The 16,418-nt window shown below is 36.4% G+C and overlaps 2 protein-coding genes across 6 annotated transcripts in view; one reads left to right on the forward strand and one right to left on the reverse strand.

Moving 5' to 3' along the window:
• The window catches only part of LOC136984566 (protein draper-like), a 53,240-nt gene extending 51,017 nt beyond the window's left edge, over positions 1-2,223 (forward strand). For 4 of the 5 annotated variants that reach the window (XM_067281632.1, XM_067281638.1, XM_067281615.1 and 1 more), the window contains exons 25-26: positions 1,283-1,387; positions 1,466-2,223. In XM_067281632.1, coding sequence (XP_067137733.1) covers positions 1,283-1,387; positions 1,466-1,500 — 140 coding nt within the window. In that variant the 3' untranslated portion in view covers positions 1,501-2,223. The remainder of the gene's footprint in view (positions 1-1,282; positions 1,388-1,465) is intronic. The other variant, XM_067281645.1, reaches the window with a different exon arrangement.
• A 4,357-nt stretch (positions 2,224-6,580) lies between these two features.
• Positions 6,581-13,281, reverse strand: LOC136984612 (uncharacterized). Its single transcript, XM_067281678.1, has 6 exons — positions 12,902-13,281; positions 10,151-10,838; positions 8,699-8,856; positions 8,556-8,624; positions 6,780-6,863; positions 6,581-6,709 (listed from the first exon to the last, which is right to left on the reverse strand). Exons 1-6 carry the CDS (start codon positions 13,208-13,210, stop codon positions 6,653-6,655), a joined length of 1,365 nt encoding a protein of 454 aa, XP_067137779.1. The 5' UTR covers positions 13,211-13,281; the 3' UTR covers positions 6,581-6,652.
• Positions 13,282-16,418: the final 3,137 nt, after the last annotated feature.

Below are 16,418 nucleotides of genomic sequence, written 5' to 3' on the forward strand. Positions count from 1 at the left end.
CTGGATTAAATAGGTTTATAAATGTAAATTCTGGGTGAAGTTAAAATCTTCAGATTTTGAAAAGAAAACTTTTAAGTTCTCAGTTTGCATAATCAAAACAAAAAGTAACAGTTAAAAAATTTCAAAAACATGTTTAAGTAGGTTAAAAACTACACCATAATAACTTATAAGTTGTTATAACAAATTTTGTTTAGTTATAACAAAAGTCACACAATGTTTTAATAATGTGTGTTGAGACTTTCAAAGCAGCAGTTGTTAAATCTTAATGAATTAATGTTGTTTTTTCTTTTCGTATTTTTAATATAGTGCTCAAATATTGTTTTAAATTTTAGAAAGTCAAATATTCTTTACTACAAATGAGACAATATTTTAATAGGTTTTTCCCACCACCGAGGCTTTATTAATCATAATGCTAGATCAAGGAATGAGAGGTTGTGGCAGAGGTTTTCATCCCAAAAGCGTGTATGTCGGATGTTCGGCACCGTCTTCCTGTAAGCCTAGAAAGCTTGACAATGGCATTTGGAATGTCAGTGGAATAATGCTCGACGTTCCAAATGCCATTGTCGAACTTCAGTGCCGTTTATCACGAAAACGGCACTGAAGTTTGCCTCAACAGATCGAATATGTATACTGTTGCAATATAGAAGCATGGAACAGATGTAACTTGATGACCATATGCCCGAGGCATTGGACTACTGCTCTAGAGACCAGCTACCGGGATTTTTTGGTGTCTGATCCAGCCCCGCGATGGAAACAATGGATATAGAAGTAAACTCTTTAGTGTCCACAGGACAGAAAAACTTGTTTCCTCTTTTTTATTTTGAATGTAATTTTCCTTATCCTTTTTTTGCCATTCCTAAATATTAATCTATATATTTAATTGAATCAATAAATATTATTTGATTCATTCTTGGCAATCCTGCTTCAATCATTGAAGCAGGATGGCCAAGAAAATAGTGGCATTAGCATTAGCATGTCTCTCTGGGGAACCAGGTTGGCTGAAAAATTTTCAAGTGTGAGCCAGAAGCAAAAGTGAGGAAGCCCTTTTGTGTGGGGTTAAAGTTGGTAGAAATGACAGACAAACTATAGAAGAGTTGTTTATAGATTTAAGACATTTCATCTTCTTCACACTACCATTTATTGTTATCAAGTTTCTAATGCAGATCTAAAACTGGGAGTGTAGAGTTGATACACAAAACAGACTATTTTAAGTTGATCTAGATACATCGGGCAACCAATTAAAACACAATTTCATAATACTAGTATATTTTTTTTCGTTTAGGTGAGAAAAATATACACATATTGCCATATAATTTAAATCTATATCAAAACATAGACGATCACCACACGTATCAGAATTTGTCTGAAAGGATTGATGAAAATACAGGTTGGTCCACTTTTTAATTTTAAAATGCTTTTGAGTATAAAAATGACTTAATCAAATTACTTAATTTTAAACAATAAGGAAGAAGGATTGAAGGTGTAGATTCCACTTGCTAATGAAGAAACTCGTTTCTCCTGAAGAATTTTTCTAGTGCTGAGTTGTAGGATTCTTTTTTGTATTAGATAGGTCAACAATTCCGTTATTATCTAATTTATCTACAAAACTTGAAGAAAAGTGACTTGTTAAAATAATAATAATAATTCAATCAAAACAAATTCATAATACAAGACCAATTACAGTAATTTGGAATTAGTTTTTTGTAAAAAGCTAAACCCTTAACCTTCACTTAACTGTGTTTAATAGTAGTTATGCCACTGCTTTGTCTCAAACCTTTACAAAGATTTTATGATGGGCCTAAAGTACTTGAGAAACATTTGAACATTTGTAGTGGAAGCTACAAATGTTCAAATGTTTCTTATGACAGGGCAGCAGCACTGTTTAATGCCACGAGCCAGTAAAGAGTAAGCAATTGCTTGGTATATTTTAAAAGTACATCATACGATTGCATTATGCATACTGCATTTTTTAAGACTGCGTCCACTGTCACGTTATCGACGCCTCTTACCGTCGATCCGGAATTAACACCAGTTTAATCGGTGTTGATGTTACTTTTTTACAATGATAAATTAGAATTTATTATTGCTCAAAAGCAAAGATCTTGTAATTTATGGTTACAGCATTGGGGTCAAGATGTAAAATATTATAATTCAGTTACATTTTTTGTACTAGTCATTGAATTTCTTTATTGAAGAAAAATAAAAACATGGATATTCTTCTTATATCAACTTGAGTGTTTCTTTACTATTTATTAACTAGGAGACTCAGCATAGAGTATCTCGATAGCAAATTAGTGTTACATGTAGTTTAAAAAAAGCTCAGAGCGCCATTTCCGAAAAAACATACGTCAGACATTAAATGACCTGTTTGCAAATGTCACACATCAGTACAATTACAATGTTTTCCATATTAATTTTATTGGGATGTATTTGTTTAATGAAAATGGCACCTGGTGGGGGTTGTGTTGATATGTGTGAAGTAATTCTCACCTTCCATAGGGAGAGCAAATCTATCCGATAAGTAAATGATACTGTTTTTACTTAAGAAGCTGAGGATTTGCCAATTTTTAATTCTTTTGCAATTTCTTTTAACTATTGTGACATGTTTACTTAGACAAGGCAAAAGCACAAATAAAAAAACCAACTGGTTGTTTTTATTGATGAGGCAAAGTTTAGAGTTTTCTTTGGTGGCAATACAAAAATTCATCAGAAAACAAAAGAGAAGCATTTCATTGTGACTGTCTACAGCACACTAAAATTCCAGCAAGCATTATGGTGTAGGATTGCATGTCAGCTCAAAGTGTGAGAAATTTGCATTTCATTAAGGGATCAGTATATGCAGCAAAATATCAACAGATCCTCAAGGAAAACCTGCTACCATCATTAGGAAAATTACAATATCATGCACATATTATCCAGAAGGATGGTTGAATGCGCCTTACTGCCAAAACCACCAAGGCTTGTCTGGCCTGGCCCAATTAACACGTTAAAATGGTCATCAAGCAGTCATGATCTTTCTCCTATTGAAAATGTGGTAGAATTAAAAAAGTATTGAAAAAAATGTCCTCAAGAAAGTGTGGATGGTTTAAAGCAAAGCAAAACTAATTTGGAATAAAAATCACTCCAAATGATTGCCAGACTCTTGTTAATACAATGAATGATCATACAGGTTGTTATACAAACCAAAGGTGAAATAACTAAATATTAAAGTAACAAGCTGACCAAGGTTTTTTGTTGGGATTTTATTTATTTTATGTTTACTAACATAAGAACATGATGTTTGAATTTATTTTTAAATCATTTTGAATCTTTGTGTATTCAGCAACTGAGCAAGATCCTTAAATCAATCAAAAACAGTTTTCATACATTAAAATACTGTGTTTGAGTTTCAAAATCACACAACACATCATCTTCAATTACTCCATGTCTATCATCAAAGATCCAATGGGGCAGTTTCGTGCCAACTCTGCAAACCTCCATGTTTGACTCCCTCCAATTTTGTTCAAACTCGTACAGTATGATATTTTGCTGATCTTAGTTCAAGCTATTAAATAATATTTTTCTGCGATTCTCAGCCCTCAGAAAAGTGTGGAGTGATTTCCAAATCGTGTCTATGTTGCACAGATGATCAAATTTGTCCTATTGTGCGTTTTCAAATTTGGTGAAGGAAAAGTTATGCTAGGGTAACAGCTACATTTACAGCAAAAAGTTGTCTTCAATCATGTACAACTGGCATGTTACTTTAACAACCTACAACTTCTAAAGCCTATCCTGCATTGGTTTACCTGTTAATTATTCACATAACAGGTGAAACCAACATTGAATAGGTAGGCTTTAGAAATATATCACAACAGGTAAATCAAATTCATATCACTCACATAAGGTAAGAATGCTTGTTTTCTTCATTTGAGATGTGCTTAAGTAAACCTGTCAAGGCTGGCTTGTACTGTTTTTGAAGGGCAAATCTCATTATTTTTAGGGACCATTAGAAAGAGTGTATTTTCTTCTGTAAGAAGTTTCCAATCTTTGTCTCAGCCTCCCAAATGGAAGAATGATGACTTCAAGAAGTATTTACTGTGCTTGCTTTACTTCTGTTTGTTTTTTTGGTTTTCTATTTGTGCTATATAAGAATCAGCCTCTTTAGACATTTTACGTTTGTAGTGTATTTTTTGTTTCTAGGGTTTAATAATGGGGAAAAGGCCATGCACAATTTAAATTGGAAATAAGTCAGAAATTAAGTTAACATGCTATCAGCACATTACTCAGTTAAGGGTAAATTTAAGTTTGTTATGAAATGCTCAAATGAAGAACAGAGTTTGAAAAACTACATCTGAATACCTACTTATTAAAGATAAGATCACAAGTTGCCGAGGAGAACCCCTTCGAATAAGGTTGTAAATTTGCCAAATTAGTGTCGTCATTGCCCCTAATGACGACACTAATTTGGCAAATTTACAACCTTATTCGATACATTGGGGCACTTGGGACACGTGCCCCTTTTCATCTGTGTTGTTCTTTACCTAATCCAAAAGGGGGCCCCAAATTCCATTATCAACAAACACTAGAAAATTTGTGAAAATTCTAATTTGGCTGTGAAAGCAAGGAAAGTTCCTTGTTTTCAAGGCCAAGTTAGCCCTGGTTGCAACCAGTGCCACCTTGTAGGAATGCTGATCCTACTTTACACAAAAAGCTTAAACTGTGATTCAATGTGTGATGCCCTTTTTTTATTGCTTGTGCTCTTTTGTATAGTCCTCAGGCACCTCTGGCTACCATGGATCAGTGCAAGGAATACCTTAGTGAACAAACATTATAAATCAGTACTATGATGCTAATGATTTCCTATACCAAATGTTGCAGTTTTGAAGTGATCTTTTTTTTCCCTTAGGAGGCCAGGACAAAGATTGGAAACAATTCTGATAGAGGAAAAGATGCTCTTTGGATTCTTTTTTGGAACCATAACAAACCATTTGGAAATATTTTCTCTTCAAAATTGGTATAAATTAGCCCAGGAAACATGTTTACTTAAGCATATCTCTGCAAATCAGAAAGATCAAGCCTTCTTACTTTAGCTATTAATTATTCATGTGGTAATAAACTAATACAAGAGAGGTACGTTTGTCATCCTATTGTGCATCACTAAAGCAAAGTTGATCATTTGTGTGTCACACATGGAGAAGCGTGGAGGTTGCTTCACTCTTCTCCACAGCTTGGAAATCACAGAACGTTCATATTTAAAATGAAGCATATCTTAGTTCAAGGCTCTAATCTATCTTACTGTGGAGTTTTAACGAAATTGGAGGGGTCAACCGTGGAAGTTTCGTAGCTGGCATGGGATGTGATCCCCAGTACAGTACATTATTACAGACTATAGTGTATGAATAACACTATAAAATGACATCATGGTGTGACTAGGGATTGCAATATCGGTTATTACACCAGTTTTCAGCTCAAATTCCCAAAATTGAAATATTGGTGGTGCTATACTGATACAGGTATACCTCGCCTTACGTCGGTAATTGGTTCCAGGAGAGGCGTCGTAAGTCGAATTTACTTGTCACTAGGCTAAACCACAAATTACCATTCCCAGTTCTGTATTTTATTTATAAATGCATTTTTAATAAAATAGATTTTTATTAACCATAGATTAAGCTTACAGACAAATAAATTTTAGTTTTTAATATAGTGCAGAAGAAAATAATTAAATTTACGAATACATACGTACAGTACATACCGGACTCTTTATTTGTGAATGTGGTTTATCTAAAACATTATAAAATGATTTTTTAAGGTTAAACAACAAATATAGTTATTAAAATTATTTTGCGATAATACAAAATAAACTAATTTATGTTAAATTTACCAGTATCGAGTGATAAGACGACAACACAAACACAGATGTTTTCATGTTTTGTTCTGTAGGATTTATGATGATTGTATTAACATTTACTGTAAATGTACAGTACATATTTTAATATGATTTTATGTGCTTTTAACGCTTTTCTAGTGATATTACGACTTCAATATTTGTGGCGGACGGATGTAAAATCGAATAAAATGACTTAAGTATATGAAAAAATAAAAATCAAGATTTTTGACAAACGACGTATAATCGAGGTATACCTGTACTGGTCTTTCGGTATATATCCAGCAACGAGTTGTTTAACTTTCCAGGTAACATAAGGTGGCGCCATCTGTTACGATGATAGTTATTTTAAAAACTTTTTATATTACAAAATAGCAAAAATCTTAATTTTGAGGGTAGGGGTGGGTTTTATAGAACATTGTAAATGCTAATAACGATTTTACTGGTTTACAAAATGTAATAACCTTCAGAACCTTCTACTAAATTATTAAATTTGGCAAGATGCGGCGCCTAATGTCTGCCTCTAGTGACAAATTACTAATATTAATTAAATGCTAATATAGCCCAACATATAAAGCCCAACGATTGCAGCATTTAGTTCTTGTGTTTTACAGCTATTAAAAACAGCTGCGTGTATGCTATTCCAATATAGAATGCATCTCGGTTAACTGGCGTTTGGAGCGGCCCGAAACTAGTTTTAACACGAAATTAAAAGTATTTTGTGTTAAAAAATTTTATTTTTCACATTTGTTCTTTATTACACAACTTCATCTTCCTTTGTCTCCCAAATTAATGCTGGGACAGTTTCCATATCAAAACTCCGTAAGCCAAACAAGCGGCCGCCATCTGTGAGTTTATTTTTTAATTGTTAAAATCATTTTTAAATCTTAAAACATAAGGAGAAAAAAACCATTACCTTTAGAGCAAACCCGCGCGTTATAAGAAAAAACGAAGAAGCGCTAATTCCACAGGAAGGCAGCGACTGGATCAATGTTAAAAGCTGAAAAATATAGAAAAAGGACCCTATTATATTAAGTATCACATAATTAAAATAGCAACTGTTTAAGGGAGCCAGCCAATGGCATAATCCGTTTCGCACGAAACACTTCGCCATTGGTTTGCTTGCCTGTTTCGTACGAAACGGATCATGTCCATTGGTTGACTTACTTGTGCTATTGATTGTACAACATTAAATATAAACAGCGGCCGTTTTTAGAGGCGTTTTTTCCCCGAAAGCTTATGCTTCCCTTTAATCAAAAATGTATACGTGTATGCCCCGCTGCCCCTCTGAAAATCAAACACCATAGATAAATTATCTGTGTAAAGGGGCATCTGGTATGGTCACATTCGGGCAAATTCTCACGCTACGTTTACTATAAATAATAAAAATGATCAGTTCAAAATAAAATATTTAAATTTTTCTTCCGAGTATACGTTAACAGATCAAAAGAATAATTATTTTCTAAATTCAAAAATGGCCGCCAAAGTCGAATCGCTGGATAACTAGATTAAAAATGGCTACCTACATCTTATAAACCGAAACTTCTCATGAATTTTTAATTAATACTCTACTTTTTTATACACAAATCATGTTCTTCCTTCTGAAAATTTCATTAAAAAAGAAATACACTGTGCCATTTTTTTAATGTATTACACGACCGCCATTTTGTTCTGCATTTTATAACATTAATTCCCACCACGAAATAAAAAGAGAGAATTATTGAATATTTAATAAGCCTCAATCTTTATCGGAAGATGGAAATTAATTTTCTTGTCACATTCACGTGTGCTACGTCACGAAACACGTCTTTAATGAATTTTGATACTTGTGTACTGTATTTATAACCCCGCCATTGTAACACAATGCTCTATATTTACGTATTCTATTAGGAATTACATACATAGCCTGTAAACACTGTATAAAATTGATTTTCCCCCTCTTATAATGTACAATTATAACGTTGTAGTACGTTATATAAAGGTTATAATAAAACATTGCAATGTTGTATAAAGGTTATTGTATTGATAACAACAACCACATACGGTGAAACCTGCTAATGTACCAGCTCACTTTATACAGTGAAACCTGCGCAAGGTGTGGCAAAATCCGTGTGTTATGTCTATGTCAATTAAGGTATTTAAGCAAAGGATAATTATTAAATAACGTAGGAAACTAGGGAAAAATACGATAGCGTGACAAATCGCCATTCATCAATACCAACGTGACAAAGGGTAAATGTAAATTTACGGCATCTTGGGAAAAACAAATGGATTAAGCAACCAAAACAGTGGATCACACGACAAATATTTTGCTATAGAACACGGTAATTAATGATATATTGTTGCAGCAACGTCAATAAAGAACACCCTCCGCAGAAGGACACAACGACCGTAAAATATGCAAATTATAGGCCCGTACGTGACTTTTTAAGTACGATATTAACATAATTAAAACTGGAAATTCTGTATTATATATATATATATATATATGTTTCAATTTTCCTGAAATTATTAATTATACACATAAACCTGGTTTTTATCTTTAGGGTATGAATTGCAATTCGCGTGCCTTACTACTCCGCCTGTTTAGAATATTTTTGAGATTTAGATCGCCCTCGCCCATTGTACGAACGATCTGATTTTTTAAAAAGGGGCAGAAAACACCGTTTGACATAGATTTAAGTGTATTTACCTTTAATTTTTCGGTGTTGAGTAACGATTTAGAAGAATATTCCTCCATAGTCGGTAGCAGGCTCTGGATCTGAAATGATCAAGTTAAGTGTTAACGAATGCATTGTTTGGTTTCCGAAAATTCTAAGAAAATCGGCTACACACCTTCTCCTGTAGGGATACACACATCCCTACTGTCAAACATAAGCGCAGTATTAGCATAATGTGCCTTGCGAAGTATCGACTGCACTTCGCATCCATACCTTCCACGGAACAATCCATCAATTCCAAAAATGTGCCGAAGACGACCTGGCAGAAGTCCCCTGTAAAAAAAAAGAGGGAAGGAAATACATACTATGACGTCAAAATTTCATCATTTACGTTTATTTTAATCACCCGGTTGTCAAGTCATAAGTTACACGCAAGAACGAGGTTTGCGTGTAACCCGTATTACTTTCAATGCGGGTTGATAATACAGATTTATAGCGAAGGATTCAAATGAGACGAAGTTAAAAAGTGAAAATAAAAATAGATCTTTTATGCGGGTTTATCTGCATTTTAGACACGTCTGTGCCATACTCTAAACGGGATCATCCTTAAGTGACGTGGTACCCTTGCTGCAGGACACAGGATTTCTGCCCGAGAGACAGCAAAACACGATTTAGATAAAGTAAATCATGTACTCTACCACTGAATTGGTGGCACGAGGCAGGGGTTTTCGACCTGGGTGCCACTAAAATACAGCGCTTTAACACTCGCGTGTATTACAAAAACTACAAAAAAATCTGCATTGATGAAGTAGGAGTGCCGCGAGAAAAAGAATTAAATCGAGTCGGGGGTGCCACTATTAGAAAATGGTCGAAGAACACTAGCATAAGGCAATACAACACGTGGGTGATCTGCCAGGAGGGAGGTGCCACCCAGGACGACTTTCTACAGAAAAAAACTGGTCCCTATTTAGGTGTTAGAAATGTGAAGGAAATCCTGAAAACTCCTTGTTGGTGGGGCGCGATCCGAGCGGTACCACTCGGCCATTCTGGATTTATGCTCTTTAAACAAGCTTGTTTGTTTACGTTACCTTCCTCTGTTTTTCGTGACGGCGAAGTGAATAATAAAAACACCTTTTTAAAAAAGTGAAATCTTCGTACAGAGATGGTACATCGACTTGAATACGGCTCAAGATTTTTACGCCATGGATCCTTTTTTTGCATTCTGGTGAAGAATCTGATGGATCCCTTCTTACAATAATGTTTTTAATATATAAAACCTTCCGAACTGATAAAAAACGAATTTCTGTTAAGGTAAAACCTGTCTAAAACGAACTCTGCAAAACGAAGAATAAATCCAGGAACGAAACCTGTCTAACGCGAAAAATAACCTGATTAGAACGGAATTTTTCACGTGAAATCTTGCTTTTTAAACGCCCCGAAAACAGGTTGACCTATATTTAATAAAAACGAAAATAAAATGGTAGTAAATCATGATGAAACTAGTCCACTATGGTAAGTGGATCCAGCGTAATTCGTACACCAGAACCATCGATTTTTTAATTAGGGCATTAACAATAAACAATAGTAAAATGGCCTTTAATCACGTAAGGCACGCAAGGTCACTCACCCGCTATAGTGGTGAAGATAATACTGGAAAAGCAGTCGTCAAGTAGTCTCATCAAGTATCTCAACTTGTAATGTACTTCGCTCACTTTGTCCGTGTTAAGAATGTTCTGAGCCGACAGCTCGGCTCTGTCGTTAAAGTTCTGTATGAAGGCCATAAGGGGTATGGCACAACCCACGAATAACGCGTGGGGCAGAACGTTATATAGAAGTGAAAGGCAACTAACTATGGTGGATAGGAATGTCTTCCACGTTACAGACGAACCTGTCTTAGAGATGTAATGAGCGACACTAACGAGGGGCGAGGTATATTGTTTGTCCTCCATTTCGGACCATATATTTTGTACGATGACACACAAAACTGTAACACAGGACATGATGGATAATAGCATGCACCACTTCTTGCTCGTTTTGTATATGTGGTCCGCCCGGGGATGCAAGTTGTCCAGTTCGACCGTCCGTCCGTAAGAGGTGCGGAAGTTTGTGCTCTGCTGATTGGCGAAAGCGATGACGGTGGCCGTCAGTTCCGCCTTGCTCAGGTTCTCGTTCCGCTGGCTGATCGAGTAGGCGTCCAAGCTCTTCAGGTAGGTTTTCAACCTGTTTCCGATGAACAGGCAATGCACGGACAGAAAGGACGCTTGCCATAGTAGTATGATGTCGAATACGGTGAAGTTGTAGTCGGCTGGATTACTCTGCAAAAATTTCGTTCATTTTAATAAAGGAAATTAATTAAGTCGAACCTGTTAACAACGGATACCGACCGTCGTTTGGAGGTTATTTTTATATGCATTTAAAGGAAAAAAGTCCGTGAAAATGTAGCAGCCATTTATAGGTGGCCGTTGTTAACAGGTTTGACTGTAATTTAAAGTTTTTCAATTGTTATAACGCGTATAAAGTGCCCGACTATAGAAATACGGCCGCCATTTACGGATGGCCGTTGTTGAGAGGCTCGACCGTACTTTATACAAAGGTTATTTCTAACTTTTCCAATAATTATATGGCAATTTGGTGGGCCTTTTGTTAGGCCTCTCCCTGCACCCGAAAGGCCTTACTTTTTAAACGGTATTTTGAGAAGATTTTATGGTAAAATCTGTATTATTTAATTTATGACTTTCGATCGAACGGTGAAGCTTTAATTATCCGGTTATTTTTGCGACGAAAACACAGGAAATGACAGAAGAGAATTCGATTTATCAGCCGCGTTAACGGAAACTAATGGCGACATCTGTTCTCCATTGATATATTTATCTTACATGCGGAATACATCAATAACTTTGGCGTTAGAAGAAGAATCAAGCGATATTTTGCATGCAGAAAAAAGTGAAAGACCCTTGGTCTTTACGTGTAGGTCGATGCCCTTTTCGTTATTTCCTCGAAGTTTTCTTTTATGTATGCACGATTTTCTTCGATTATCCGGTTACTTTTACTTCATCCCTCCCTCAACTTGCTACGATCCAAATTCACTTCCGTGTAAATTCCTTAAATTCACCGACTGATGGATGCTTCTAGTAATTTTTCTACAACTATGGACTACGCGAAGGTCTTCTTTAGTCGATTTCTATAAAGAACAGACAGCTTGATTTTCCTGTGTTTCCAAGAACTGTACAATTGTTATACAGAAGAGGAGTGGAATAAAACTTACATTCTTCTCTGTAGTTTAATCTCTATTATTAAAAATTGCCTTTTATGTAGGCCAGCGTTTCCAAGGGTAATTATTATAAAGGATAATGTAGTAATAAAAGCAACCTCTAACAAAGCCCGTTACACGCGTGAATTCTTCCAAGAAATATCATTTTTAGGAATTACACTCGCCGGTGTTTCCTTCTAAATTACATACACACAGAGAAACTTTACGGCTATTTTATAGGAGTGTATTGATCAACTGTACCAGATATTAATACACTAAAACCTCTCAACAACGGACACCCGAAAGTGAAAGCAAAAATACGGCCGTTGTTAGGAGGTTACTCCGTTTGCAGAACGTTCCTGGGTAAAAAAGAATGGTCGCTGTTTATCGGTGTCCGTTATTGAGAGGTTGGCGGTTCGATTTTATAAGTAAAATTTAATTAAAAATCGAGTCTTGTGTTCATTACAATTAACAGGTTTAGGTAGAATTTCTTCCTTTAAAGAGAAATTTTTCAAGTTACGCTTCTAGGAAAGTAACAATATTTTAGGTTTTTTTCCTTCATTTTCGAGAAATGGTTACGTGAAAATATTCTAAGTTGCATAATGAATGGCACAATAAAGCTTACGTAACAGTAAAATGCCTGGAGTTTATACACTTTCCTGTTGTTTACGTGTGATCATTTCGTGTTACGTCACACTTGGTGGCACAACTCGTTCATAGAAGCCCTGTTACGTTACGATAAGGTAGAGTAACTTGATAAATATCTCCTAAGAATACATACTGTTACACTACTCTCTTCTATTGAACTTATATTTCGCGTAACTTCCCTTACAGTTACCGAATAGACTCGGTTACGCTAAGCGTATCTATCAATGTTAGACGTGACGATACAACACACCTAACCTTAGCGTAACATTTGTTTTAAACGGAAATATCTAACACTAGATTAATACAGCCATCAACACTAGTTTCACGTGTTTACTTTTCAGCGTAACATGAGACCTGGGCATTTTTCGAATTTCGAATTACCCGTTTACAGCGTCCAAACGTCACCGGAAACGCACGAAATTTTCGGAACCCGCTTACGACGTATTTTAACCGAGATTTACTGGAAAAGATCGCACTTACCTTACCCAGCACTAGAAAAAACAGGCCCGAAATGGCAAACGTCAAACACAGGCCGCAGGTGAAAAGGGAGTAAACGAAAAGTAAAAGGTGGTAGATGCGATGACACCTGACATCCCTCCCGTCTTCCACTTCACGCTCCGTTCTTTCCACTTCATTTAAACACGAAGGAAACAACCCGAAAGTCCTGACAACCGTGACGACGGAGGAAACAATTTCGGTGGCCCTCACCTTCCTTCGGTACAAAACTGGGCTGTTTTTCTCCACCCCCGATTCTACGTTGACCGAGGGGACGTTGGCCACACGAAACATCTTCCGATAAAAGGAGGATGCGAGGGCATATTTCACCTTTTTTGTTATCTGAGTGCGGGTTTCCCCTCGTGCACAGAGCTTACACAGCACCTGGAAAACACCAGCTCGATTTCGCGATAATGCCCTGGTCACATGACAGGTTGTGTAACTCCCTCTATAGGCATAATAATTTAGTGTCTTTGCTCGCTGGTTTCCTCCCTCCGTTCGCTACCAACGACACTGGATATGCGGGGGGTTAGCACATCTTTCATTATTTTTATTGTTTGTATTGTTCTGTCGCCATTAGAGATGTAGATAACACGTGGATAATAAATTACACTCCGGTTACGTAGCGTCGGTCACGTAAATCCCGGCAGAAAATATTTTATCAATCGCAATTGGCCCTGAGAAATGTATAGGGAGGGCCAAGTGTGTGAAGTTCGGCTCTAAAAACGCGCAGAACACACACGAATACACCCAAAAGACAGAAAATAGAGGGCGATTTAATCTGTTTTCAGGCCCCCCCGAGCAATTTCTTTACACGCGTTATCTAGAACAATAATATGAGGAATGAACAGTGAGACGAGGGCCTGAACTGCTTAAACCAGAGCCGAATTTGCAGGTAAGCTAAACAAGCTGCAGCTTAGGGCCTCGCGTTGAGTCTATAGCTTCGGGCCTTTTCACACGTATCATCAATTGGTGGAGGGGGACGGCCCGTTACGTGTCATAGATTACGGCCAGAACAGATACATAAACAGAAAGCACGCATGAAAGCGGGAAAGTAACACGCGTTATCCTGTGGACAAAAAAGGGGGCAATTGCCTAGGGCCTCTACTGACAAAAGGCCCCAACTCAATCCTTTATAGGAAAACATTCCCCTCGAGAAAATTTCAGAACACGAACACAGACAATTAAATATAAACGCGTGCCATTCTTTAGCCATTTTTTATACGCTCTTCGTAACCACGTTACGAAAAATCAGTTACGCAAGCCGATTTCTGGGTTATTTTTAGCGCAACGTTTCCACATTTATGGAGGAGGGAAAATAGCGATAAAAGGCTTACTCTGTTATTATTAAAAGTAGAAAACGAGAAGAAAATGTGCAATCGATTGTTTCCATATGGCACATTTCCCTTCGGGTAACAGTTACTTTCTTTTTATTATTCTACTTCCTTGAATTGATATATATATATATATATATATAAACCATATAAAATAATATAAATGAGTTATAGTATTTCCCCACTGAATTATGTATAATAATATATTATAAAAGATTACAAAATTCTTTCGTGGTAACAACTCGAACTAACAATTAAACTGGTGACTTGCATTGTTTGCACTGTATAGGGCCATCTGCCGAGGGGGCCTCCCTGGACCCTATTTAGGCGATAGACACCTGGGAAGGCTCCATGCCTGCAGTTCGTGGGTCAGATACGAACCCACGACCCAGTGTAACCTTCGATTCGTAACAGTTACGCAGCAATTTATTGTGGATTTTTCTATTATTCAACGCAGAAAAGTACGTGCGCGCATGCACGAGCGGGCCCTCGACGGGGAGCTGGGAGATTTTTCTCGGGGGTTTCCGGAAAAAGCTTAGGGGCCCGTAGTGTTTCCTAAATTATTGTTATTTAAGACTTTTTTAAAATTGAATTACTAATTACATATTTCGTTTGTTCAAGAAAGTAAAAGGACCCATCTACTTTTGGGCCCGTTTCAAATAAAACGGGCTATGCCATTGGTCAAATAAAGCGATATCTGCTAAAAGTAAATTGAATGGTAATTGATTGACTTTTAACCAGGGCTGTGGAGTCGGTAGATTTTTGCACGACTCCGACCAAGGCGGACTTGTTAACAAAGTAGGCCCGAAAATTCTGACGTCATCACGTGACCTCAGAATATTAGCATCAATAAATATAGTTCTAATAAAGATAGAACGTAGAAACTTTTTTATTCCAAAGCGAAAATATGCTTCTAAGTAATGAGTCAATACGATAATTTTTACTTTTCTGTTGTTATATATAACAGAGGAAAAGTGTAGCGATAGTTCAAAAAAATGATCCCACCCCAAATTTTTGCATTTTTGGACTCGGGGCACCTCGAAATGTCGAGATTTGCAAAAGATTCTGTTTTTTTTTCCCTCTGTATGTACGAATGTTAGACCGTATGGGAGGCACGATTTTGAATCGGAGTCGGATGGTTTAACGCGGGAGTTATTAAGCTTGAAAATGGTTGAACTAAATCGGTTGGTAGACATTCTGACATCCGTGCGTACAGAAAAAAACCCCGAATGCTTTTGCACTTCTCTACGTTTCGAGGCTTCCCGAGTCCAAAAGCGTAAAAATCTGAGAAAATCATTTTTTGACTGATCGTCATTCTTTTCCTTTGTTATAGGCCTTACTGTATAACAGCCGGGAAAGTAATAATGACGACGATTCTGATTATTTTTTTAAAAAATACAAAATAAAACGATTTTAAAAAATTAATTAAACATTAAAATTTGACACATCTACTGAATATAACGAAGATTAAGATATTTGGATTATAGCCGATTTTACCCGTTTTCACTGGGTGCAAGAATTAGGTCCTCTCTCTTCCGAGACTAATTAGAGAATTTTTTGATGGGTATAAAAGTATGTTCACAAGAACGCAAAATACCGCATCTAAAATAGCACGATAGAAACGGAGTTCTTCGGGGTAATCCTTAACCCTCTCCCTCTTCCCCCCGCGAGAGGAATTTCGAAAAATTCTTTCTTAGTGTACATTCTTATGATGTATCCTAACTGTGTACCAAATTTCAACTCTTAACCGTTTGAACTCTGAACTTATCATTATTATTATTATTATTAACCCATCTCGATTATATTATAAGATTGTGAATGCTAATAACTAGTAAAATATTCATTAAGTCCGACCACACTGGAGATATGACACATGACCCCTTCTATGTCTCTACCCTGTCGACCTTTAATAAAGAACCAAACTTTAATAGCATTAATTAGCCCTTTATACACGCGCTACTGTGCCAAATTTTGTTTCTTAAACTTTACTCATTCTGAGATATTGTTTAATAGTTTAGAGCAGAACAAAGAAATTAAACAAATTAAACGCCAAGATACGCGCGTGGACGCGCGAAGTTTTTCCTTTATTTGACATTTTTTGGGTTCCAAACGTATAGATTTGCATAAAGCTCAGAGGTTAAATGTGGCACGATTTAAATACTTTTTCG

This window comes from Centruroides vittatus, unplaced genomic scaffold (genome assembly GCF_030686945.1).
Source record: "Centruroides vittatus isolate TY-2023 unplaced genomic scaffold, ASM3068694v2 contig_120, whole genome shotgun sequence".
NCBI lineage: Eukaryota > Metazoa > Arthropoda > Arachnida > Scorpiones > Buthidae > Centruroides > Centruroides vittatus.

What these genes read in the sequence shown, in the direction of transcription:
- LOC136984612 (XM_067281678.1), bottom strand. Translation starts at nt 13,210, where the DNA reads ATGTTTCGTGTGGCCAACGTCCCCTCGGTCAACGTAGAATCGGGGGTG. An exon ending in TTTTTCTAGTGCTGGGTAAG is followed by an intron (nt 10,839 to 12,901) that starts GTAAGTGCGATC and finishes AAATTTTTGCAG; the next exon opens with AGTAATCCAGCCGACTACAA. An exon ending in TATCTTCACCACTATAGCGG is followed by an intron (nt 8,857 to 10,150) that starts GTGAGTGACCTT and finishes TTTTTTTTACAG; the next exon opens with GGGACTTCTGCCAGGTCGTC.